This window comes from Vanellus vanellus, assembly GCF_965231255.1.
Source record: "Vanellus vanellus genome assembly, chromosome: 5".
Lineage (NCBI taxonomy): Eukaryota > Metazoa > Chordata > Aves > Charadriiformes > Charadriidae > Vanellus > Vanellus vanellus.
Window position 1 is genome coordinate 79,529,773 of NC_138910.1, and position 26,919 is coordinate 79,556,691.

The following is a 26,919-nucleotide window of genomic DNA, read 5'->3' on the forward strand; positions in this document are numbered from 1 at the left end:
TTTTAGACTTCTTTGAAGTAGCAAAGTCGACTTCCTTATTCAGTGGCAAATACTAGTTTGAGCTATTTAACATACATGATTGGCGTGAGTATTTTGACTATCACTACAATCTTTTCTACTGGTCTCTTGTAGATCTCTTGTCACTTGCAGGTAAAACATGCTACATGTTCGCATAACCAATTGTGTAGAGCTTCTTAAGATGATGCTTAAGTACATACAGCATAGTGTTGATCTGGTATTTGATTTCTCTTAAGTGGTTTGAAATCTTTTAACCCTCTTCTTTTTGTTTTTATGCATTTTATCAGATGCCTTTTCAGCTTCTAGCTTAGAAATGGGAGAAATTTCTTTTGGGCAGCATTTGGCTTCGCAGTTAGAAATTTTCCAGTACTGAAAACCCCTCCTGATTGCAGTGTGCTTCCAGATGCCGGATAGGAACAGAATGTTTCTGGGTGGGGAGAATACCGGGACTGTCAGTAGTGCCATTAAATGCCTAAGGAATAAAAACTTGGATGGTATTGTAGCAATGTTTATGGTGTTCTTTCAGGTACCTTTTTGGCTTGTTACAAAGACCAGCTATGGAGAAGTGGAGCTTAATGACAATTACTGTTTTACTAGCACTTACTGTACGCTGGACTGTATCGCTTGGTTCTTATTCAGGTAATACATGTTCACGGTCTGCAAAATAGCCACGTGAAGGTGAATTATGGAGCTTGTGATAATTTATAATAAACTTGCATGTAAAATCGTAAATAGGAAGCAATCTGTTATTTCAAGTACTGTAGTATTTTAGTGCCTCTCTGTTTCCCTAAGGTTCATATAACACCTTACTCTTATTTTTCTTGAAGTGTGCAGTGATTAACATTACAGCAGCTTGGAACAAAATGCTGAAAAAAAAAACCCACAACTTTTTTTGGGGGGAGGGGGGCAATGGTCAGTAATGTCTTAGGAGGAGCCAAAGAACAGCTGGCTGTTCACCCGTGTGTCTTTGTTGTTTCAGTAGCTGCAGAATATTATTGCAGTCTAATTCTACGTTTGTTTAATCTTGTCCTTTAAGTTCTAGAACAGATACAACTGTAATTTATATTTAGATAAAACTGTACTGGTGGTAATGAAGACAGCGTAAAGGTGATGTGGAGTGAGCGATTACGCTCTGCCTTGTAGCTGTACTTCCCTAAGATTGTTTACAGCGTGAACTAGAGCTATATTCTTTTAATAGATGAGTTTTTCTCCTCCCCATCTCATAATGCTTGCAAAGAACTAGTCAGGTTTTTTCCAAACATCTCAATGCCATTCCTACACTTAGAATAAGCTTGCACAAAGCTTGCTGTCTGCAATTTTTTTTTTAGAATGAAGCATTGCTTTCAGTCCCCATCAGCTGAAAGAATCACAAGCTCAGTCAAATTCAATTCTAGTTTTCTGTTAAGGCAATTGGGAGCCTCATCCCCTGAGTAACTGAAGCTGTTCAGTAGTATTCTAGTAATTATAAACTGGTAACTCCTGGGTTCTGTTTACTTGAAGGAATTTGCTTGGAGTTGAGTTGCACGCATACTTTCTTGCACAGTTGTTTTATTTGGAGTTTACTTTCTGAAAATGCCATTATGAGAGATCTGTTCTGTAGGTAACTGAGGCTCTCTCTAACCTGTCTATCGGCAGAAAAGCAAACACCCTGTCTTTTGCTATACAAGACTACATTTCTGTTGTACTGCAAGTATTTACAATTACACTGCTAACTAGATGTTGGGTTTTTTTTAAACTTTGTTTAATTTCAAACAAATCAAGATTCTGAAAGAGTCTCAAATTAATGCCTGAACTGAAATAACAATTTTAAAATCTTGTTTCCTACCCTATGATCGTATAACTTCTTTTGGAGTAGCAAAAGCTGAACCTGATCTGGTCCAGCAAATTATTAAAGCATGTGCTTAACTTTGAGCATTGGCTGGCTGAAAAAAAAAGTGAAAGCTGAATGTTAGAAAGAGCTGTCAAATGCGTAAGTACAGTGGAATTTTTTTTTGTCTCTGACTCCCTTCAGATGTAATAAACCTTTAATGACAGGAGCAAGGAAAAAAAAAATGTTTGTTTCCAGGTAACAATAGAAGCGAATAAGATCCTTTAAAAATAAAATACTCGATTTTTGTTAATTCTGAATTCTGTTTGGCTGTATACACAATGCTTGCTGTAGATGGAAGCTAAATATGCATTCTCTAACTGATGTGTGATCAGTCTCTGTATTTGGCTTTTAGTAATCGAACCTCTGAATTAAGATATCTTTTGATTCTTCTGAAGCCAAGTCATTTCTTTTCCTCTTTTTTTTTTTTTTTTTGAGGGGGGAGAAGCTGAAATAAAATATGTATGTGTTTATGTATATATGTTTAACACACATGTATACATACACTCTAAAATTTGGATAATGCCTATTTTTGTATTTCAGTAATCCTATGACAGATTCTTTGTTCCACTAGATTTATAGCTATAGAATGGACACTGATAAGACTTCTGTTCTTCAGTGACCTCACTTATTTGGGAAACTTTTAGTTGAATGTGTCATATAGTGAAGATAATCTACTCTCTCTACTATCCAAGTATAAATTAGTGGAGATAATCTGTTCTCTCCACTACCCAGGAATACATAGTACATATCTGAGCTTGTGTGACTCCCATGAACATAGATCATGTGAAAAAAATATAGATGGCTTTCCTATATTTTAAAGAAACTCTTAAATCTCTGTCTGGCTGGTGTCAATATTTTACTGGAAGTACTATCAGTCTAGTTTCTGTTCTCAATGAGCACAGGCTAATAGAAGTAAATAAACTCTGTGATGAAGATATTGGTGTTATCAGAGTGAGGCTTACATAGAGGGAATTGTTTATGAATAGACATCTGAAGTATTTGCATTCATAAAGCTTTTTTCCATGGAAAAAAAAAAATCTTCGTTTCCTGAGAGACTTACGTATACACGTGTGAAGTGTCCTTTAACATAATCCACTTTGCAGAACAGCTACATAAGAATCACTCAGCTGAAAAATGTGTGAGAGAGCATTCCTGTAAACCAAAATGGAGCAGTTATTATTTAGAAGACTTTGTAGATTATAAGGAAAAACTGAATGGCCTGATTTAGTAAATGGCTCATCTTTATTAACTCTTTCTTAAGAATCATGGGGAAAGGATCAGATGCAGTGTTCTTGCTAGTGTTGCAAAGCAGGCAACAAAGGAAAGGGAGAGGAACTGGGGGACTTGCAGCAGGTCCTAGTTCTAAGAAATTTAAAAATAAGGTTGGCTGTTACTTTTAATAGTGAGGTACTGCAACACGGATGAAACACAAGGGAGAACATTGTCAATTATTATATACTAAGAAAGCAAAGTAGTTCACACAAAATCAGTATAAGATGCCCATTATGTACATTCTCTTATTTCAGAGAAAGTGCCACATTTTTCATCTACGCTTGGAAATGATTTTTTTTTTTTTTTGTCAGATGAGGAAGCAATTCTTCACAGTGGAATATCTTGATAAATGCTTATCACAGAAATATCCAGAAAGCCAAAAGAGCACATAACTTTTTTTTTTTTCCTCCTTGTTAGACTGCATAGCAGATGAGGTCTCTATCTTGTTCTCAAATATCAGAGAAGAATGGAGAATAAAATTAATAATATATTAATATGCAAATACATATCTGGAGGAAAAGCAATCTGCATAAACTGAATAAATTCCTACATACTCTGTCATCTCTTTTTAGGTGCAGGAAAACCACCTATGTATGGAGACTATGAAGCTCAGAGGCACTGGCAAGAAGTTACTTACAATTTACCCATCAGGCAGTGGTACGTAGTGCTATTGTAGTTCAGGTTACAAAGGGGTAAACGTAAAGAAACTTTGGTTCACATCTTACTTTAATATACCTTTAAGTTTAAGATCTCTGCAACGTCTTTTACTATTCTCTGAACTACTCTGAAAACCCTTTTGTGGTAATACAATATCATTCTGTTCTTAGACTGAGGTACCATTTTCTCCACAAAAAAGAAAAAAGCTAAAATTTGGAACTTTGACTTGTTGGCTATGAGCTTATATGACAAAGTATTCTGACTGGTAGGTCTCTCTGTGAAGCTCCAGCTTTCTTTCGTATTGACTGGCAAGATCAAGAAGCAATTTTTTAGCAGACTTATAAGAGATCATAGGGAAGCTTCGTCTTCTGGTTTAGAAAAAACATCAGTTCAGGTTCCTGAGTTCCAGTTCTTTAATGCACCAAAGCCTTCATGATTATCAGCACTACCAAAACGAACTCTGCTCATCTCCGCTAAGCAAAGAAGTAGGGGCATGCCAGTAAATGCGGAGACTTGAGTTCTTGTGCTGGAGGCACTGGTTCTTTTTTTACACCTGGGAGTTCATTGTTCACACCCATGTTCTTAATATAGATTTTAAAATGTGGGTGCCAGAAATCTAGGTGATAGTGAACTTAATTTGTACAGATCACTTAATACAGTAGGAAAATTATTCCAAATATTTTATTTATTTTTACATTATTCCTAATACTCTATTACTCTTTTACATTACTCCTAATACTAATATAGCTTGCACGGAATGGTAAAAATTATTTAGTCCATATATACGCTACGACACAAATTGGAATGCATTGGAACTCCAGATCATCTTCCAGCAGGGGTAGTGACATTCTGTTTGTCTGGTATAATTTCTTCCTCAGCTATCTGTTGGGGAACAGACCGATATGACAGAATAAATATTAATTCAACTGTATTGCTGTAAATATGTGGGGCCAATTCTGAAAGTGTGGCACTCTGTGGAACCCTGCAGATGACTCTGTATTGTGGCTTCGGATCATCCTATTGTGACTACATTATCATTTCTCTTTTACGTTTTTCTGGGATATCCAAACCCCTCATTGTGCCAGAGTTTGGCTAATGGAGAACTGACATAATAGAGTTGGCAGCTTTGACCCACTCTGTTACGTGGAACTATATGTAGTTAAAATTAAGAGTTATAGCAGTCATTATTTCTAGGCATTCCCAGGGGCCAGATGAAACTATATTGCAGGCTGGGTTTAGCCTATGGGCTGCCAGTTGGGCACCTCAGTCTTGTTGTATTTGCTCTTCATTTTATTTATAACAGAAGTTTTTTGGATTGTGTCTGCTTTGGGAATTGAATCTCTAATACAGCGAAGTCATATTCAGTCTTGGGTGTTTGGAAAATAACATCTCGGCTGACATGCAAGGGATTACATTCTAGAATACTAAGCTGTCTTTCGCCTCCTGTATTATAGAAATACACAGTCTGAAAAGACATTATACTATAGGATGTAAAAATTGTGTTCAAATTAGAAGTTGAGATTCTGATCACTTCTAGTGCTGCTATTTGTTTATATTTAGAAAAGCTGAAATTTCTCTAGGTAAGTACAGAGAGCAGCTCTTTTGTGAGGACATGGTTCTGTGAGATCTCTTGATCTCTTCACAGACTTAAATTGTCACGTTTACTGGTAAACAGGCACGTATAGGTAATATAACTGCATGTTCCATGCTTATTTTCTTTGATCCAAACCAAAGGTTTATTAAAAGAAATGCTGCAGTAAACTACAGTGTGGTTTGTAGTTAGTTTCTTTGTATGAGGTTTCTCTGAGCTGGAGGCCAGAACTTAAATATTTTTTTATATTATTCTTTAGAGTCTTGACATTATTTATTAAAGGCTACTTTAATAACATCCTTTCTTATTATACTGCTAATTAAAACTGTGAAGGCTTTATATTACTGGGTATAGGGATTTTTTTTTTCTGTTGAAACAATGAGTTTATGGAAGGTAGAATAAAAATAAATAAATAAAACAAACAAACAAAAAAACAGACCCCCCCCAAACTGGAAAGTTAACTACTAAGTTGCAGACTGTTACAGCCTGCATGAAGAATCTGAACTGCCTTGGCATGAGCAATCTTGAATTGTAGGATGAGAAGCAGAGATGCAACTCAAAGAAATATGATTTATCATCAGTTCATAAGGTACTTCAGGCAGCTCATAAAGAATTCAAGAAATATCATTTACTATAATAAATGTCAAAAATTGGCTGCATTTGAAGAGAGAAACTGGAAAAGCCAAGAGCTTGCCCCTTGGCAGATAGACTAGTCAGTGTGTCTCACAGTGAGTGAAAAAGGGTCTGATGCCTTATTTTTGTAACTTCTGTTTTTCTTGGATAAAACCTTCTGTTTGTCATGTGGAAGAGGTGGCTTAATTTTAACTGCTGCCAGCCTTCCGCAGAGATAGCGATGCAACGTAATTACAAATGGGAGAAATCCTTTTCATTTCTCTCACGTGGTCCGCCTGAGTTTGCAGTAGAACTGGGGAAAATGCTTGTGGCTGACATACCAGACTGAGGTTCATGACCTTGTGTTGGTTATTCAGGAGGTGTTACTCTGATAACTTGGTGTTGCCTTCTAAGGAACTTTTCAGCCCCCTGCCTCCTACATTCGTGCTGACAGAATTGCCTAGGTGCACCTGCTGTGGCATAGTTTTTTTTTCAGACCTATGCTGCTTTTTGTTTGCCTGTGTTGTTTATGCCGCCCTTTTCTACTTCTTTTCAGTTGCCTTCCAGCAGTATAACTTCAACTGATGGTTTTTCAGAATTTTCATGTTAAGGTCTGTTGAGCAGAAGCAGCTCACAACTTGCTGTGTTACAGTCTAAAAGAGTAGTAGGTAAAGTTTAACTATTCAGAAGTCGTTGTCACATATTAAATGTGCTGTCCAAGTCCAGAAAAAAAAAAAGGAATCTAGGATTAATATAAGAAAAAAAATTATTAGTGAATTCCATTTCTTCTGAAATTTCCTTTTAACCGCATTGGTTTTATTTCCTTTTTGGCAAACTGAGTGCTATCTTCCGGAATAATTGACATGCATGAAAAATGTAGGTTTGGTTTGTAGATGGAGGTGGGAACCTGTAAAGCCTACCACGTAAACAAATCTAGAGCTACAGTAGATGTGTACAACTATTTTTGTGCAGGCTTTGTCTTAGTCTCTGGATCTTTGTCATAGTGTTCACATTAAGGAATTTCCCTCTCCAGGTAAGTAAACTCTAGCAGCAGCTTTTTTAAATCTTCTGTTTTGCAAACACAAGTGAGTGTACTCTGAATCACTTGTGCTTTATTTTGTTGTTTGAGATTTTTTTTTGTGTAAAGTCAAATAAAGCAGATATAGAAGTTGCTAACTTCCTTTTGGATTTTTGAATATGTTGATAAAAATATTTGGTTTAATATTCTGCCTTTTCCTTGGGCTGAAACAAAGCTGGAAATGTAGATCCTTCTTTAATTCTTTTTTTTTTTTAGGTACTTCAATACAAGTGATAATGACCTACTGTACTGGGGCCTTGATTACCCACCTCTTACTGCCTATCACAGTTTTCTGTGTGCTTACATGTAAGTTCATTATTTTAAATGCCTACTTCTGTGGAGAATACAAAACACCAGATTCACCTCTTTTTTTTTTTTTTTTTCCCCCATCTGTATCCTGAGGAGAGAAACTAGTAGCCAAAAACTACCATTCTGTAGTATTGTTTGCTACTTTAAAGCTAGGAAAATAGATTTTGTGTGTGTCCCTATTGCTTAAAATGAATACTGCTATTTTTCTGTCTTGTAGTTATTGCAGGGGGACTGAAGGGTGACATTCTTCTTTTTGCCAGGTCTGTGAATTTCAGCAGATTTAATTTGACTTAGATACTTTACTTTCCATATAACCCGCTGTTGGATCAGTGATGCACAGAGAAAAGTGCTGTAGGAATTGGGTGCATCGCATGGGAAACCTCTCTTGTATTGAGAGCCCAAGTGACATTTGATGACTGGATATCATGTAAATAGAATTCTGTTATTGGAATACTTTTTCCACAAGGGCTTTACTGCTGTTGGAATGAGACTTATGGAATAAGAATGTAGGTTAAAGTGCACAGGCACAGTTATGCGGGGCATCTATGTGAACTGTAAATGGTTTATATTTAATACTTAAGCATGAAAGGTATTTACAATTGTTTTTTTAAAAGTCAGTGGAACTAGACTGAAGGTGGTTATCTTGTCCTAATAAATATTGTATTCCATTTTACCTGTTTTCAAATTTATTTTTTTTCTAAATTGTGAAATAGCAGCTGAAGTCTATAGTGTAAACTGATCTAGAGGTGAGGAAGATCTTTCATTGATCACTATTGCTCTTTGAAATATTTCTTCTCATTCATCTTAATTCTTGGAATATGCTCCTGTGCATGTCATCTTTATTGCTGAAAGGAGTGTAAAGGGAAATGAGAACTGTCTACATTTTGATGTGTCTGTACTTTGTTTTACAGTGCAAAGTTAATAAATCCTGATTGGATTGCTCTGCACACATCTCGGGGGTATGAGAGTCAGCCACATAAGTTATTTATGCGTACAACAGGTAGGAAAACTATATTTCCTTAGGATGATCGTACAGATTTGTCTCACTTACTAATTTAGCATCATGCAGCTTCTCCGTCTTCACCAGTTTATTCTCAGTACTTTGACTTGGGTGGCTTTGTAGGTCCATTTATGAACCAGACCCCTCTGTTCTTCTTTTTCTTCTGCCATAATTTGTTAAGCTGATAAATATAAAATATACAAATAAGTTTTCAACTAAATTGATTCAGTAAAAACTCTAAGACAAAGCTTCTTTTTCCTTGTAGTATAGACCCATTTTTTAATTTTGAAAATAGCGTTGTTATTTTCCCCTCCATTCCGATAAATATGCTTTTCATTTTCAGCTTAGCTTGGTTTTTATTGTAAAATTATTTTGCATGTAGAGTGGCATTCGCTGACTTCACAGCCTCTTGAGGTCCTAGAGATCTTTGAACTGTATACTTTATCTGAAAGGGAGAGAGATTTGATATTTTTAAAGATGTCGCTCTTCTTTCAATTCATCACCACTTTCTAGAGATAAACTTCCGTTACCAAAAAGTAAAAATTTATTTTACCACTTTTATACTAAATTTCATTTTCCTGTAGTCGCTCATCTGGCCATTTGATTATTTGAACTGCCTCTACAAAGAACAGGATAAAACAAGGGCAGAAAAAAACGTAGATAACTTAATTCAGTAGCTGTATCAGTAGGGCAGCAAACAATGTGCCCAATGAGCTCTTGTTCTCTAAGCAATGGCAGATGCCATACTATCCTGTTACTGTTTGTCTTTTTGCTTTGCATAATGGTAGAGTTCCACAAAATGCGTTCTGTTCATCAGTAGCTTTTCTGTACTTCACAAACTTCTCAGTCTGGTCTCTAGTAATTGATTGAATTGAAAAAAAAAAAAAAAATCACTAGAACTTAATTACCCTTGAAATGGTTTTTATTAATTTTGAAATCAACTCACTTGACAAACCACTGATAGAACTGATTACCCTTTTTTAAAAATTGCCATTAGAAGAATGCATTAAAATAATTCAGGGTGGTCAATGTCAACTGTTGGTATTACACCTTTATTTTACGTGTCAGTGTATTCGTTTTGCTAACGCTTTGGGTACATTTGTTTAATTGTGGCTTAAGCCTGCACAATGATTCATCACCGAATAACTGATACCTTTAAACATTTCTTCCAAAGCCTGTGACTAAAAAGAAGCAAAGTATACTTCCCTCTTAGAATAACTGCACATTTTCTGAAACCGATTTATAGAAATAATCTGAGATTTTTCTCAGGCTTTTAAGAGAACAGTCAAGAATTCGCCTGGTGGTTTAAGCGCAAGCAGGAGTTGACATAATGCTAGGCAGCTGAACCTGGAGGTTCTGTTTTCTTGTTGACCCTCTTGCATATGATTTGCTGTAGGCAGATCATCAAAGCCAAATTACTAGAGATGTGGATAAATAGACCAAAACTAGTTATTCGCACAGATACAATGGAGATTGTTACAATCTAGCACTTGTTAATTATTTGTGTCTTCAGACTATCTGTTCCATCAAACAATTTGACTGGATGTAGTCGTAGTTGATTTCTTTTGAGAATTAAGAATGCCTTCTCTCGTTTCGGCATGTGAGGAACTAGAGTGTGCTCCCTTATTGACTGAGGCTGTGCCAGAAGCCAAAACAGCTGAACACATGGAAGCAGCAGCTTTTGGACATCAGAAGTGATAGTGTTAGAAACATTAACAAGATCAAATTCTGTAGACCTATTTCTTTTTGTCCTTTGAAGTGGAACTACCCAGTTTATTCTAATGAAAGACTTTCTGATATTTTTAATGTTTATTTGCCTATACTTTTTCCTTGTCTTCCTGAAAACTATTGAAAAAAATCAGCTTTGGTGTAATTGCCAAACCTGAGCTGTCTTTAAAACAGTGAAACATACTGCGACACAATGTAAGACAATAGAAAAGTGTAGTCAGCTGAAACTATAGTCACGTGCCCTTTGAATTTCAGTTGAATTGAATGACTAAAGTGAAGTTTTTACTGAGGATACAGATGCAAACCCCACATTCAAAAGGTAGGCAACTAGTCTCGCTCCAGCACTGTGTAGTTATTAGCATCTGGGGTTTTTTACACCAAATCCAAGCAAGATGCATAAAGAAGTTAAAACTAAGTGGAGTTAAAGATTCACAATCCAGATGAAAATACACAACTTGAATAGCATTAAGATGAGGTATGTGGGAGGATTCTAACATAAAGTTAATCTTTATTTTTTAGTGTTTGTTGCTGATTTGCTGGTTTATGTTCCTGCAGTTATTTTATATTGTTTTTCCTTGAAAGAAACATCTACTAAAAAGAAGGCAAGTATCCAGTCTGTGTGTAAATTAAAAAAAAAAACCAACGGTGTTAAAACATGGTAGAAATGTAACATTATCAGAGTTAACATATAGAATACAGTGATGGCTTCAATTGACATAAAACTGATGACAATCAGTATATCTTGTACTAAAGCCTTTTCAGTTAAAAAGGCTTAAAAAAGCGCTATTATCTTACAGCAATTACTTTAATGCTTTCAATAACAATAACAAGATGTTCTGAAGTTTAGTAGCCATGAACTCCTGAGTTATATTTATTCCTGAACTTATTACTTGAGTAGTAAAACAAAGATTTCTGCTGTGACATGGGGGCATCTACGAAGTGCTTTGTCTTGCACGCTTCTTATAGTAGAACCAATACATTTTGGAATAAATTTTCTGATTTTTGGAGTGGTTCCAATGTTTAAGATGGGTGCAGGTAATCTTTGAGCTGGTTGGCAAAGGGCAGGCTGGTCTCCAGTCAATATTTTCTTATTTATGGAAAATCTTTATCCTTTTTTATTCCTCAAAATATTACTGACAGAAGATTACTTGTAGAGAAGAAGATTCCTACATATAGGATGCACCATGGAGGGGCATGTACTGGAGAAGTAGTGTTAAGTTCCTCTGTCTAATGTCTAACTTAGAAATAATTATTTTCCTCTCTCTTTTTTTGATCCTTCTTTCCAGGTTTCCAGTGCTCTCTGCATCCTGCTTTATCCAGGCCTCATTCTTATAGACCATGGACACTTCCAGTATCCTTGTTCTGCAGTGAAATGAATTTCCATTTACAGAGTAAGACTGTTCTGCAGTACTTGTCTGTAGCTGCGCAGACGGTTACTTTTGTATACAAAGTCATCTGAGGGGCTTCTGCCTACCCCAAAGCAGAGAATACTGAAGAAAACTGTAAGTCTGGAGGTAAATAGTTAATATTGGGACAAATAATCCAAACATCAATAGCTTGCTTTCTGCACCTCAAGCTCATCTTTCTGTCAGTCACTTTATGCAGAAAATGTCAATGGTACTATGACAGTGAAAAGAATGATGGCTTGTGCTCCTGTGAGTTGTTTGGAGAGAGAGAATCACCTTTGTTCTTCTTGAGGTGGCAGAGGAGTGTGTCAAGTGTAGTTGTGTAAAATGTTCAGTTCTACAAAGTGTGCCATTCTGTCTTGCCTTTACAGTTACTTGAGACTGGCTTCACTTCACTTAATCCCTAACCACTTAAAAGCTAGGCATCTAATACGAGGTAGGCCGTCAGAGCCTGCTACGCAATATTGGTGGCAGACACCTTCACAGGTGGGTCTTTTTTAGTAAGGTTTCAGTTTTTTGTACTTGTTTTGCACATCAACACAAGCAAGTGCTGTTAGTTGGCTATTCCAGGCTGTGCTGCTCAGTGCTGACAAGCCAGAGGGACACAGTCCTGGAGTTGTGATGAATGTGGATATTTAAATATTCCAAGGAGATATTGAATCTCAGCATCTACTAAATCAAGTTTACTAATTTGTGGTTTTTTTTTTTACAAGAGAGTGTGGTGAACTTGGAAGATGATACATCTTAGAAAGCAGATTTGGAAGGAAAAAAAAATTCATCATGCTATCGGATGGTTGAGTTACAGTTCAGGAATTCTGAAATTCTATTTTTGGCCTGACTCTTTAAAGATGTGGAGACATTACTTACAAGAACGGGCATGGGAATGAACGCAATTCATCTTAGGTGAGAGGAGCTGGTGGTCAGAAGAAGGCACAAGGTTACAGTTGTCTAATATGCAAAGATGTACAAAGAGGGAGGCAATAATCTGTTCTCTGTATCGTAGGGCAATAAGAAATGGCCTTAAATTACCATAGGAAATATTTGTTTGGTTTTTTTTTAATTACATGGAAAAATCTTTTGAACCTTAATTACAGTGAAGTGCTAGAGTAGATTGTCTGTGGATGCTGTGGAATCTGCAGTGTCAAGATATTTAAGAAAAGGTCCAGCAAACATCATGTCAGGACTGCCACAGGTGTAGCAGACTGTGTTGAAGCAGGCTGATGTTCTGCATAGTCTCCCGTGGTCTCTTCCAGCCCTGTGACTCTTAGGTGAATAACTTCACTATCTGTGACCAGCTCCTGAGCAGTCGTTAGATTTCCTTAACCTTAATTGCTGCTGCCCGTCTCTGCAAGATCATGGCCTTTTGGTATAACAGTCTGCTGACGTGATCTCAAATATACGTGGTGATTTTGAGTGAGAAATTTGAGTGGGTTGAAAACAACGTAGGCAATCTGAATGTGCTGTCACAGCTATTTCTATTGACAAGGAGAAAACAAAATATTGTGAAATTTCTGACAATATAAGCATCTCTTATTTGGTTTCTCTCATTGTGTAAAAATAATAGTAAAAGAGAAAGCTAATCTTTTGTTGCAATTCAATAGTAAGTGCAGCTTAGTCTCTTCAAACTCTACTGAGCTTGGGAACCTGGTCTCAAAGTCATAAGGAAGTAACATTGCTTTTAGTAACTATTATTCATTGTTTGTACAGTATTAGCAGCTAAGGGAACTGGTCATGGATGAGGGTGCACTGTGAGTATAATCTAATCACGAATACCTCAGGAGTCCTTGAACTAAATAATATATAAATTAAATACTGATATATTTGGATATTTTGCGCGTATCTTTGGGGAGCTGGGAGGAGAGACTCTTGAAAGCTCTATTCTTAATCATGTAAATACCAAGAAAAAATACTTACCCTGATGCATCTTACCAAGTACTGTCGCCAAAAGCTTGGTTGACTGAGTATACAACACGTGTGTGTGTGTGTGTTAATTACAGTATTTGTCCTGAGTTTTGCCTGTGCAAGCTTTGAGTCAAGCCTTGGAAATATAAAAATTACACTTTAAATAGAAGTGAAATGTTTTCTGTCTGTGAACATCATAGTTACAACTGGTGATGTGTTTTTTAAAACTAACTTGGAAAAACTTATTTTGCATGGTATTTTATGCTTGTCCCTCAGGGCATTCATTACTGACTTCCAGTACTGAGATGTGTATCTTGTCCTTGACATAAAAAAACATGTACAACTCAGTGAGCCTTGGCTTTGCCTTGTGGGGTGTGCTTTGTTTGTCTTATGACTGGGACCTTCTGGGGTCGGTGGCATTTTGCTTGGCCTTAAATTACAAGCAAATGGAACTTTACCATTCTCTGCCCTTTTTTTGCTATTTACTTGGAAAGTGCTTCAAGAAGGGACTGAAAGGAAAGGGGTAAGTGACTTTAAACCATTTTATCTTTCTCAAGAATACGCCCAGGCAGTCCAGCACTGAGAATGTGGTTCACCTTATTTGCATGTGGGCACTTCCGAATTAATTTCCAGTGGAAGATACTTACCTTGTTGTAATATATTTCTCTCCAGCAAAATAAATATTTCTTGTTGAGATCCACATTAAGTATTTCCACTCAACAAATAGCAAAATCTGTTAAGGTGTCCTTTCTTAGTGCTCTTCATTCTGTAAGCTAAATTAAATGTGGGCTGCAGTGGGCAATGTGACTAGATTGACAGCAGTGGCTCTGTGGTTCTCATGGAGTTGTTCACGCTAATCTGGGGATGATGAACTTTTTCTGTGGTAGCTCTTCTTGTTTGGATTTATTACCTGCCATTCTGTATTTCTTCTTAAACATGGTTTATGCTATAAACTGAGAATTGACTTTTGTTGCCAGGATTCATCTTTTCTGATGTAAGCTTTTTTTCTTGATTGCAGATTAATATTGTTAACTAAAATAGCAGGGACAGTGGTGGTTTCCTTTGCTGTCTGCTGGCTCCCGTTCTGTACCGACATGGCACAAATCATGCAAGTACTCAGAAGACTCTTTCCCATTGACCGAGGCTTGTTTGAGGCATGCATGTTTTCTTCTCCCCCACCCCGCTGTAAATGTTCTGTATTCTTAGATCCCTTGAGAAACCTTCATCGTGACCTTTAGGGATTTCATGTGGGAGACACACCACAGAACTAGTAATTTGAGATGGCTTCTTCAGCAGTCATTTCTTGCCAGTTATTTAATCCAGTATTTAACCCCAGCTCAGCTGGCATCTTCCAGGATATTATACGAGTAGACAACACTTATCCCATCATCAAACCCATACTTCAATCCATACATTTTTCCATTGAAATAGATGCCATAGTAATTGACAGTGTCAGAAGATGTAACCTTAAAAGTTAACAGCTTCAGTCTCTGTCTTTGGTTCTGCTCAGCTTTTTTCAACAGCATTCATTATTAAAAAAAAAAAAAAAAAAAAATAGTGTTTTGGGTGCAGCCTAGAACTTCCTTTTTGACCCACCTTGTACTTCCAATGTAAGTTTCCACAATACTTTCCAAAAGTTTTAGGCCAGTCTTGCTTTTACTTTTCCTCAGGCTGTCGACATTTGCGTGCTGCAAGGTGCTGGGTGCTGCAGCCTTAACTCAGTAAAGCAATTACTCGTTTACCCAATGCTAACAGCACAGGAATCTTACTGATAAAACAAAGGGTACTCATTTCCCAAATAAGAGTGAGCTATTGTTCTTTTGCTTAATTAGGGCCCGAGTCTTAATATTACACTTTCAAAAGCAAATTCAAGTTTACAAATAAAATGAAGCTTTGAATTTTCAGGTTTTGATGTCACAGGGATTTAAGCAAATACTTAAATAGTTTGATTCATGTTAAATTTTCTTTTAATTGTCTTTAGCTATAAATAATAGCACAACTGGCACGTTTTTCTTCAAAAGTTAATGCTGATGTACCAAAGGCAGCATTTATTTAAGGCAGCTGTACAAAGTCATCTTGGTGTATTCTCTAGTAGTTTATTAAAAAACAAATAAAAAAGCCAAAAAAAAAAAAAAAAAAAAAAGCCCCCTTTGCCCCCCCCAACATAACCCTTGCAAAAGACACCCCCACACACACCTCCCCAAAAAATCCTAATCCGAAACCAACCCAATGACCCTATTCCTCGGAACTATCTGGAATTTGTAAAGTTTTGGTCACCGCACTCTTTATCCAGTGTGAAGTTTAAAAGTGAAATCTGTAAATGATGATAACCAATGAGTCTGAAAGAGCTTAAGGATTTTAGTCTAATATTAGCTCAAATATTTTCGGAGTTGATCAGGGGAGTGACTTGCTGGATGCTAATCTAGATAAAATGAGAAATTGTCCACGTAAGCAATGCGCAGTAAATTTATACTGGGGTGCGTGTAACAGGTTCTTTGAATTGGTTCCCATTTACAGAAGCAGTAACAAATGCTGATGGTTGTAAAATCGTATTGGCTATTCAGGAGGCGTCTTGTGTGTTTGCTGGTGCTGCCAAACCCTCTGTTCCCTCGTAATCCTCAGCAGATTTGAAGTGCATATTCTGTATTGCTAGTGAGCGCGTGAGGAAGATGGCTCAGTTGTTGGTGCGAGTAGCTTTCTTGCTGTTATGTCTACACAGCTGTGATTCAAGCAGCTGTTTAGGGATGAGTTTCACAAGCATGATAGCTGTAGTTACAAATTTAATTTTGAAAGTGATCCTAGCACAACTGCTAATGTCTTTAGACTTCTTGATTTATTAGAGGTTAACTCTGTCATTGCTAGCGAGCAGTAAGCACAGCTAAATACATTCAGGTATGTAATGAAATGTGACAGTGTACAGAATGTCTTCACATTTGAAAAAAGATTCATATATGCCACTGTTTAATCAGGGACAGATCGTTTCAGAGCCCTGTTTTCACAAAATGCGTGATCTCATGAGTTGAGAAGTAGTCTCTTGTGCTGAAAAACTATTTTTCAGTTATTTTAGAATATGTTTTAATTGAGTCTCTTGAAACTTTACATTTTTGAAGATCAGAATAATTTAAAGTACATATCAGAATGCGATGTATATCTGGAAGTGGTTTTTTGGAGTATCATGGTAAAAACCCAAGTCCCTCACGTCCAAAGCCCCATTGTTGTCACAAACATAAACTTAAATGAATGTAATTATTACTAATTACCTTTTTTTTTTTTTTCTTTCCAGGATAAAGTAGCCAATATTTGGTGTAGTCTAAGTGTCCTTATAAAGATAAAGAATATAGTATCACCTCAAACTCAACTAAAACTCAGGTAAGACACAAGTGCTTTAGGTAGTTTATTTGCATTATTTTTTGCATAACGAGTAACTTTTGTCAAAAAATTATGAGAAGTGGTGTTTAAAATCTTCAAAAAATGTTTTCTTTCTTATACAAGGGTTTCCCCAGGTCCTGTTAGGAACATTCATGACAGAAAAATTCCCTGCTTGTTTATATAGTGATTTAAGCTACTTGGTTGGTTAAAACTGAGTTAAAACTTGCATGCTTTCCCCTTCAAAGAATTACCTCTTTCAGTGCTGTTAGAAGTCAGGGTTCACAGTTCTGGTTTTTGAGTAAGTGAAGAATTCAAGTCTACATCTACAGAGTCTGAAATATTAATGGAAATGCTTTATTACTTTTTTAAAAGCGCTTATGTCAGTGAAGACTGCTCAGTGCTCCTCTCTTGTGACCGAGTCTCCTTGAGGGATTTTGTACTTCTGAAAATTACAATCGAATTCCTAACTTCCAGAGTTTTCAGAAGTGATTATATGATACCATGGGTGTAGTTACTCATGTACTAAAACTGGTTTTCTTAAAAAATTCTCTAGTTTTGCTGTAACGTTCCTGAGCCTGCTTCCTACTTGTATAAAACTAACCGTCCAGCCTTCTCTCCGAGGATTTAAATTTGCTTTGGTAAGTGTACGGTTTTAATTGCTCCTTGTTTTATACCCAGCACTGGTGTGTGACCAACAGTTCTACTTACAGTCCCTGCAATGTGCACAAGTGTGTGTACCACTAACTGCGTCCTGTTTCTGCTGAAGAGAGTGGCTAAAGTGTTTTGCTGTCACGTGTCCAGGGGGTCTGACCTGTCTTTAAATCCAGGCTTTTTTTCTTAGCCTCAATCTTCTTTATTTAATGCTGTATTTTTATTATCTTCCTCTGAAGAATCTTTAGAAGATTCCGTACATGTTAAAGCCTCATATAGACTTGGAATGTCTCCCCTTTCTGTTTAGCTTCCAACGTGCTCATTTTTCTTACTGTGTTGGCTGCAAAATTCAATAAAAAAGTCCCAAATGGACATTGTAAACTCATTAGTGGTTTGAAAAGAAAATGATACTGTTTTCCCAAATGTTCGCCTTTTCTTAGTCATGGTATGTCATTGAATTTAAGCACATTAACATGACTTACATGCAAAAATCAGTTTTCCTTGAAATCAAAATTATATGGAGCTTGTTCTAAGGTTTCAAGAGTTACCAGATAATTTCTATTTTTAATTTTATGTGAGTAGTATTTGAGAGTTTATTGCAAAGTTTCCTAAAACTAAAATTTATCCTTTCTAAGAATTGGTTTATGTTTTACAGTATGTTTTTATTGGGGGGGGGGTGGGGGGTGAAGACAGTTTGTTTACTTTGGAGTATTGGCTGCTCGTAATGATGAGCAAAATCCTATGTCCGAAAGGTGGGTAGCTCTCACCGTGACTGAACTTTGCCAGTGCTTGTGAACAATGTGGTTACTGCTGGGGATGCTCTTGTCAGTAAAGCTAAGCAAGAGTGAGGGCTCTTTATGGGAAGAGTTTTCTGAGTAATTCTGGGTAAACTTTCAAACAATGTGGGTTTTTTGTACATATAGGTGGTTACAGAAGCAGCTCTTTGTATTTGTAAATTGCACTGGAGTAAATGTAGCAGTTAATTAGAAAAATCAGATCATTTAGCTCATACATTGATGTAAAGTCTATGCCAGCAGAGAAACTAAAACAGCGCTTTGCATTGCAGTCACATATACTAATATACCTCTGATTTCCTTTTCTAAGGTTAGTTGTGCATTGTCATTTTTCCTGTTCTCCTTCCAAGTACATGAAAAATCTATTCTTCTAGTGTCAGTGTAAGTAAATTATTTTTCTGTGGGTATATGTTGATCTTCTTTTCCTCAGCATGTTATTTCATGCTGCTCTCTCATTTACAAATATATCTGATTTTAAAAACTCTACATGTTTGATTTTTTTTCTGTAAACTTGTAAACAAAAGTATACAAATACAGCTGTGGCTGGTCTCTCCGTGCCAGCGTTCTGACTGCATTTGCTGGAGTACGATGTGGCACAGAGCATAGCTGTTTGCCCAGGGACAGGCTGCCTGTGGGGCTGGTTCAGGCGATGCTGCTGCAGATGGCAGAGACATGCACTAAGCTGCCCAGCAGGGCTGGAGCACGGTGGCAAGTTGAACTGGGTGATTGATACTTCGCTAACGGCGACAGTAAAGGGCCCCCCTCTCCCTCTGTCGTTAAAATATATTTTTCCCATCCTCTGCCCCGAAGGAGGTGAAGGCAGCAGAGACACTCAGCAGCTCTGCTCTTCTGCCTGGATGTCCTGCGTGTGCCTGAAGTGTTTGATAAAGGCAGATTTGGAGAAGCAGCCCTGTTAACGCTTCTCGTTCATGCCTGCCAGGAAGGCTGAACTGGTGGTTAGAGAACTCCTGGTATGTCTATAGGCAGGTGTCTATATGTTGCAGCACAGTACAGGTGCCCCTTGACACCTTGCACAGACGGGCGCTAACCTGGCTGTCCCTGCGTGCCAGTGGTACGCACTGTCAGCGTTCTGCTGAGCGACTTTCCTGCTGCAGGCCCCTGCGCAGGGCAGGGTATTTGCAGGCTGGGTTCAGTGGGGTGTAGGGGGAAGCAGGGTGCCCCGGCAGAGGACATGGTGCTTGGGGAGCTGCCTGCGCCTGCATTTTCTGCGTGGGCACCAGTGGGGAGCAGGCAGAGCTCTGCCCTGCCTCCCAGAGGAGTGGGAGTGCAGCAGTTATGTGAAAAGCTGAGAGGATGAATTGCTGTCACTTCAGTGTTTGCATATCTGTTTTTTCTCTTTTTGTTTTAGACCAGTCTGCTTAATCCTAAATGAAATCCCTTTTATGGCCACGTGGTTTTTACTTGTATCAACTTTCAGGTGAGTTTGGACACTAACATTATTTAAAACAGTGTTCTTCCCCCAATTCTACTAAGTATAAATGTATTCTTTTTTCTATTCTTTTCATATTCTTTGAAATATAACTTGGAATGCGAGCTCACTTTTGCAAGTAATTCTGTTTTAACAGTATGTTGCCCCTTCTACTGAAGGACGGCCTGCTGCTGCCCTACGCTGTGACGATGGTGGCATTCCTCTCCGTCTGCATGGCTTCCTTCTCCATATTTGAGAAGACTTCAGCAGAGGACCTGCAGCTGAAACCCTTCTCGCTTTCCCTGAAGGGATATGTTTCTTGGTTTAAGTCTCTTCCCAAGATTGTCAGGAGTCTGGTAAGCAATTTTAATTCCTGTAATTCTTAGTTGCAGCTCTTTGTGGTACTGAAGTACTTGCATAAACCAGTTTTATGTCCATAACTGCGCATAAAGCCCTGAACAGGGAGAGCCACGCTATCTCAGTGTAGAATGTGCTATAATTTTTCTGCAATGTCATCTATGTATAGATTGCAGAATATAGAGCACCCGAGTAATGAAAGTAACAGCTTACTCGTTTGAAGTGTTAAATCACCGCTAGCTAATATATCATTCCTTATCTTACAGTTTCTTCTTTCCGTAACCCTGATGGGCGTCCTGTCTCTAGCGAGCGCTGCAGTGCCTCCTCCACAGAGGTTACCGGACTTATTCCCTGTATCCGTGTCCATTATTTCCTGTTTACACTTTTTATTATTTTTGGTGTATTTTAATGTTCTTATACTCTGGGACTCAAAGAATAGTAGAAGTCAGAAGAAAATCAGTTAATAAAGGACTAAACTGTGAAAGAACAGCGTATTTTCAGTAAACGGTCTGGCATTGCAGCTGAAGGTGTTTGTTATGTAATACAATTCCTGTAACCTAATGAAAATTAGGAAACGTGTTATGCATTTTAAACGCAAAATCATCAGAGTGTTTTAAAGGAGAAGAATTTTGAAGAGCCCTTGGAAATGTGATTTGGTGTGTTTTCTTCAGAGGTGTAATACTTTTTTGTTACCATTTGTAAACTTCTATATACCCAATAAAGGACCAAATTTTGACTTGATGCTACACTACCCTAGTTGCATTAGCAAAACGGCAAGCTGTGCTGTTAGCGTTAATTTTATGTGTTTCCCGGCATAAAAAGCGTGAGCAAGTGAATTAGTGCAGGTTAAGTAGAAACTCTTTACTGATAGCTCTTAAGTTGTCTTGCTGAACTGTTCTATGACACAAACTGTTGTGTAGTCATTTCGTATAGCCCGTGGCCATCCAGCCAGGCTGTTGCACGAGACTGTGTCAGCGTGTGGCACTCTGTGGGTGCTGTCATCTCAGCAGGCACTTGGATTTTCAGCTGATGTTGTAGGGAACAAAACTCCACCTTCCAGCAGTGTCACTGGCCGGAGATCTATATCCTCAGCTACCAGCTGGACCCACAGCCAGCCAGCAATTCTGTAGAAGCTTCACCCACAGGCTTTTGGGTTGTTTGGGTTTTTTTTTTCCACATTCCCAGTGCTGAAGAATTGCATAAGCCATAGAGGTGCACCAAATTTAGTGCTGGGCACAGAAGTAGAGGCTCTGACATTTGGAAAGGGGAAGGTTCTTGTGTCCGTGGCAGGTTGGAGTACATTGCTTTCTTGGCTGTAGGGCAGCAGCTCTGACTTGGTTTTAACACTTGTAGTCTTAGAACGCTCCACTGTTTCTAACAGGACTGAAAAGCCAAAAAGGCCTTGGTTCTACTGAAGTAATAGCTGAGGTACTGCAGTGCAAGTATGAGGCTCTTTAAAATAAAAAGCAAACCACACAACCCGCAAGAAAAAACACCCTTTATTGCATAGTAATTTGCAGACGTAAACTGAACTAAACTCTGTGGTTTCTGCCTCTGCATGCATTAAATTGCCAATAGTTCAGAGAATACAAATTGACAGAATAATTATATACATAACAAAGCATGTAGTGAGAAAATAAATCATAAAGCAAGTCAGGGTAGTATAGTTTAATTGGGAATCAGTCTATCCTTTTTCTTAATTCTGCTCTAATGCTATATATGTTAAAAAAACAAACAAACAAACAAACCAAACCCCTCGTTGTTTAAAGCTTCTCCACGGGCTCTGTCACATACTGCCCTGTCACTGACATGGGCACATTCTGGGGCTGTTGCTGCAGCGTTGGTTGTGAGTGTGTGAATCAGCTGTTCTGGGAACTTCCAACTGTGTGAGTTATGAATACTGCAAATGAAGTGGCTATGGGCTGAGTGCATTTATTCCGTATTTCCAGCTTTATTTGTTGTGGAAAAAGTAACCATGGCCAACATTATACCCATGGCAGTGAAGACAAAATAAAAAAGGTGTGTTTGAATAGCAACTGTAAGATTATTGGGATGAGTACAGTTTGGCAGTTTACCTACACTGTTACAGTTCACTATATAGCAACAAAACTTAAATATTTTCACAAGTATTTAGAATTTTTCTGAGGGTGTGACTAACCATGGCATGCAAGAGCTCTGCCCACAGCACGGCCTTTCCTTTTGGAAGCGTAGGCCGAGTGGTGTTGATGGGTATCAGGACGCAGAAATAGGAATCTTTGTCTCCAGAGCCTGCGAAAGCTAAAAACCACAGCGTTCCCTCCAGGCACGGCTGGGTGAGAGACTGCCGAGCGCTCAGGCAGCTTGAAGAACATCTGCTTCCAAGGAAATAATGAATGTCTGAATGAGCAAATTAAGGTGGAAGGACTCAGGACAACTTCAGGTCCTAACGAGCCTGTTCTCTTGTGTTCATCACCATATCATGGTGCGATCTTTCCCCCCATAGAAAAACATTAGTTTTGAGTGTATCTCTTGTCTTTGTCCTTGAGATGGCCTCCAGGGGTGATAAAGTGAGAGTCATACGATCCACCTTGTGGGGAACTGGAAATGGTTCTTAACAGCCCCAGCTGTTTCTGAAAGGCAAAAGCCCAGTACAGCAAGAGGTCAAAGAATCAGTAACTGCCTAAACAGTTACGGTATGTATGAGGAGTATTTGCAGCAGAACCTTAGTATATAACTTTGCAATTTCCCTAAATAATGGTGAAATGATATTTCATAGTATTTAATAATTGCCGTGGTGTAAGTTACTGCTGTAACATCTTGTTGTCCATCATCACCTTTACTGTTATTTTCATTACAAGTTTTATTTTGTTCTTATAAGACTACGCTGAGCAGCGCGATTCAGACACGTACAGTTCAGCTACAGACTCTTTTCAGATCAATAATTATTTAATTTCCAGCTACAGTGGTTACAATTGGGTTATATAAACAATTGCTGGTTCAGGCAAACTATCCATTGTCATACAAAGCAATCAGCTGGTGAGGCTTGTACAAACAACGATGCACCAACTGCACAGAAAGCTTAAATGAGAAGGGTGCAGAAATTAAAGAGAGTAACTGATACAGTTCCCTTCCATTACAAATATCTTTTCCAATCAGACTGCACAGGTATTAAAGTGGAAAAACATTTTTATTAATTAAAAACTCCTAAAGTTTGAGTGTATATGGAACACATTTATCATTTTGGTTCTCAGAATTTTAGTCTTAAAAATCTGTTTATCTTGCAGTGGTAGAAAAGCCATTCAATTGTGTGCATTTTTTTAATGTTCCCGCTCTAGGAGAAAAAAAAAAAAAGTCATTCTCTTTCCCTCTTCTAACATAAGAAAGGCTGCAGCTTACGCACCAGGTTGAGACAAGGGTATTTGAGGTGGGTGTGAGGATAATGAACAAGAGAAGAAACTGTTCTAACAGCTCACCCCATGTACCGTTAAATACCAAAACTAAATTAGAATGTTGACCTAAAAAGCAAGTGTTATTAGAGCTGTGCGTTTTAACGCTGTGGGCCTGAGGCCGATACTGTTATAGAGTGGGCTTGGGTTGACTTTAGAGGAAACATCTTCGCCCGTGACAAACAGGTCCCCAACGGTGGCAGCCACAGCCAGGGACACTGTTGTTTGTAAACAGCTTGTGCATGTTCAGCACAGAACAATTCTTTAGACAATAGAGCATCCTCTATCTTTTGAGCCCAATCATCATTAGAAAAAGTCATAAATTTTTAGGCAGGCTGTTGCAAAACTGCGTGCAGTCACTTAAGTCACGTTTTGCTGGATTTTTGGGGGATTATGAATCGATTAAATGAGCATGTGCCCCCCTCACCTCACCCGGGCAGGAAGCGACGGTTTCCCACGGGGGGCCTGGCAGCCAAGGCTCAGCTTTTAACATAGTTGCTTCTCACCCCATTCTTGGAGGGGGGGGGTTATATTGCCTTTTTTAAAAAAACAACCAACAAACAAACACAAAACAACACACAAGGCAGCATAATTATGTATTTACAGTAAGAACATACAGAAAATACAGTTCATTTTCCACACAGTAGCAAACCTAAATCAGCATTTTGCATACATGTTTGCATAAAGCGCCCACACTGTATTATTTGCATTGAGATTATCTGCTTGTGCGCATTGTTAAGTTTAAATAGATGCCAGAAATTTTATCTAGATGTGCACCTGCCTAGCGCAACGAGCCATCCCGAACTGGTATTTGCTGGGGAGATAGGTTTACAGGCATTTCTTCTCGCCTTTTAAGTACAGTCAAGCAGATGTAGAACTTTGGGTTGATGCGGAATGCATTTTTCACATAATGCCTGTGTGGAGATAAGGAATGACTAAAATAAATAGCAATTAGACAACAGCATCATTGTTCATGTGATCTGGTCAGAACTGTATGTCTGCCCTATGTCCAGTACTCGTCTCACTGCATTAAAAAAATACAGACGCGGACACATCCTAAGGCAATGCAGAGCAACAGGCAGTCTCCCTTCAACTGCAGTAACACTGTAAGACGTTTTAAGGAAATGCTGTAGTTTTTATCTGTAGAAAAAGTTGAGAAATAATTGCTAAAAGATCATTTGGCTATCATCACAACTATACTTTTTTTAATCAATAAGAAAGCAAAGGGCTTTACAGTGTTGGTCACAGAAACCAGAAACAGAGAACCACAGAAACAGAGAGAACCAGAAAAAGTAAATGTGTCTTTTTTTGGCCATAAAGTGCAAATACAATATTCACTGACGATACCATGGAATCGTAGAGACGTGAGCGCCTTCTGAGCTAATGTCAAATTGAAGCCCTGTAGTTGTGGTCAGGATGAGTTTAGCTGAAGCAAATGAGCCAGTGTAAGACTTGACTTAAACTGGTTATTGTACCATAGAACGGTCGCTGTCTGCATTCTGTAGGACTCCGAAATTATGCTGAATGGTGAAAATGAGCTGCTAAGGAGGATGCTCGGCTCTCCTGCACTGGTTTCTGTCCCTCCATTACTCTGTTCCCAGCCTTTGGTGCAGTAGCTGGTTTGGAAGGAGTAAGGACTAGAAAGTCTCTGGCAGAAGCAGCTAATAAATACGAGGGTAACATTAGCTTGTGGACAAGCCGGGTTTGAAAGCTTATTTTTTGCTATTAGGTTACTTGCGATTACAAAATAAAATTTAACCTTCACCGAGAAGCAAAATGCAGGTGTCTGAGGTCAGCCCTGCACTAACTCCATTATACAGCATGTAAAAAAACCTCTACATCTACTTTTCCACATTCCTGGATTACAGAACAGAGTACTTTAACTTGCCAAAGGAGAGATGTTCTCATACTACACAGGGAATCGATATAATCTGCAGACGTTCTCATCTTTAGAGACTTCTTCCTCTCACTAGACTTTATGAAAGATACAAGCAACCAGTTTTGTCACGCACAGGTAACATGCAATGATAGACAAGGTCTGTCACTAACTGGGCTCTTGCTTACAACACTGGAACAAAGACCAGTAGCCAAAGGGGGAAGAATCAAAATCCCATTAAACATGTCTTGGGGTGTCTGTTAGTATATTGGTTTATGTTTTCTGCTCTGAGAATGCTAAGAAAGTTGATAGAGCAGAGCGATCGGCAGCAAGCCCAGCCTGGCTGAGGTGCACGGGCAGAGATGGAAGAGAAGGGCGAGATGCTCCTGGGGAAGGGGATGGTTGGAAGGGGGCTGCTGCTGCTTCAACCAGCCCATCTGCCCTGCAGCCCACTGGCCTCTCTTGGCAAAGTGCATGGCTTGGAGGCCCCTGGCTGAGCTGTTCCGGCTGGCTGTGTACGGCCCGCCAGGAATGAGCGGAGGAGTCTGCCTGTGCATCCAGAACTCAGTGAAGAAGGGCGCAGGCAGCAGCTTTGCGGGAAAGTAAAGCCTGAGCCCAGGCAGTGACGAAGGGGCTGCAGCAGGCAGCCTCTTCGGCGAATTCCGGGGCATCACTCCTGGCATTTCAGAAGGTATAATCTGAAGTACACAAAATTTCTTGCTTTCATTCCATGTATTACAGCTGAATTGCCATTCTTGACAAAACATCCAGTTAGAAACTGAAATGCTGTCGGATGTTTCAGAGTGGGACAAGTTTCTACAGATTCAGTATGTCATTTTGCTTAACAAACCAGTAAGAAGAAATACCCCATGCTGAGTAGCAACTGTTTTCCCATCAAGCTGTTAGTCTTGACTGCAGGCCTACATACTCGATCACTCGGCAAACATTTGAAAATTAGGTACCTGAGTCCTTAAGATTATACTGCCCGTGCGTGGCGGCAGGGGAAGGCACGCAGCAGCGAGGGGCTGCTTACCTCAGTCAAGGAGCGACTTCAGGAACGCAGAGCTACTGCTGGTCTGAACGAACGCTGTGGGGGAGGAAACCCAGTTTTGATAAACACAACAATGGTTTTTACAGAATTCATTAAAATCCCACCCAAATATGAGTTAAATAAGTTACTGCAGTGGTTAACAGAACCCCTTTCACTTCATACAGCTACTGTGTCTCAACAGTAATTTAGGAGAATGTCCAAATTACTTGTGAGTGTATGCACATGTGCTACATCATTACCAACAATGACAAAGCAGAATGCGTTATGAGTATTAGAAGCTGGTCCTTCTTTTTTGCTGTTAGTAATAAAAGAATAAATGACCATAGCAGCAGATTCAGCAGAATCCAGTCAAGGACTGCATGAGAGGAACAGCCACCCCCTGAGTCCTCCGAGGGGGTGGCAAAAGGAGAGGCTACCACACCTGAGCCCCTTCCTCACAGAGGGCAGGGCCAGGGCGAAGGGCTGAGCAGATGGCTGGAAGAAGTAGGGGAAAAGTGTGCAAAGGTAGAAAGGAACTCTGGGAA

At 38.7% G+C, this 26,919-nt stretch overlaps 2 protein-coding genes across 2 annotated transcripts in view; one reads left to right on the top strand and one right to left on the bottom strand.

Moving 5' to 3' along the window:
• The first annotated feature begins 365 nt into the window (after positions 1 to 365).
• Positions 366 to 20,778, top strand: ALG6 (ALG6 alpha-1,3-glucosyltransferase). Its single transcript, XM_082483647.1, has 14 exons — positions 366 to 657; positions 3,733 to 3,817; positions 7,315 to 7,404; positions 8,319 to 8,407; positions 10,655 to 10,737; positions 11,422 to 11,486; positions 13,781 to 13,966; positions 14,462 to 14,597; positions 16,727 to 16,812; positions 17,366 to 17,450; positions 18,568 to 18,638; positions 19,627 to 19,695; positions 19,844 to 20,042; positions 20,310 to 20,778. Exons 1-14 carry the CDS (start codon positions 576 to 578, stop codon positions 20,505 to 20,507), a joined length of 1,524 nt encoding a protein of 507 aa, XP_082339773.1. The 5' UTR covers positions 366 to 575; the 3' UTR covers positions 20,508 to 20,778.
• Positions 20,779 to 23,770: 2,992 nt separating this feature from the next.
• The window catches only part of ITGB3BP (integrin subunit beta 3 binding protein), a 34,986-nt gene continuing 31,837 nt past the window's right edge, over positions 23,771 to 26,919 (bottom strand). Inside the window, exons 8-9 of the mRNA XM_082484301.1 lie at positions 26,378 to 26,431; positions 23,771 to 24,382 (exon numbers count right to left, since the gene is read on the bottom strand). Of these exons, the coding sequence (XP_082340427.1) occupies positions 26,379 to 26,431 (53 nt within the window). The 3' untranslated portion in view covers positions 23,771 to 24,382; position 26,378. The remainder of the gene's footprint in view (positions 24,383 to 26,377; positions 26,432 to 26,919) is intronic.

Bases quoted from the DNA above. Each gene is read 5' to 3' on its own strand.
- ALG6 (XM_082483647.1), top strand. From the start codon at position 576: ATGGAGAAGTGGAGCTTAATGACAATTACTGTTTTACTAGCACTTACT. The intron at 7,405-8,318 runs GTAAGTTCATTA...TTTGTTTTACAG, and splicing joins AGTTTTCTGTGTGCTTACAT to TGCAAAGTTAATAAATCCTG. The intron at 10,738-11,421 runs GCAAGTATCCAG...CCTTCTTTCCAG, and splicing joins AAACATCTACTAAAAAGAAG to GTTTCCAGTGCTCTCTGCAT.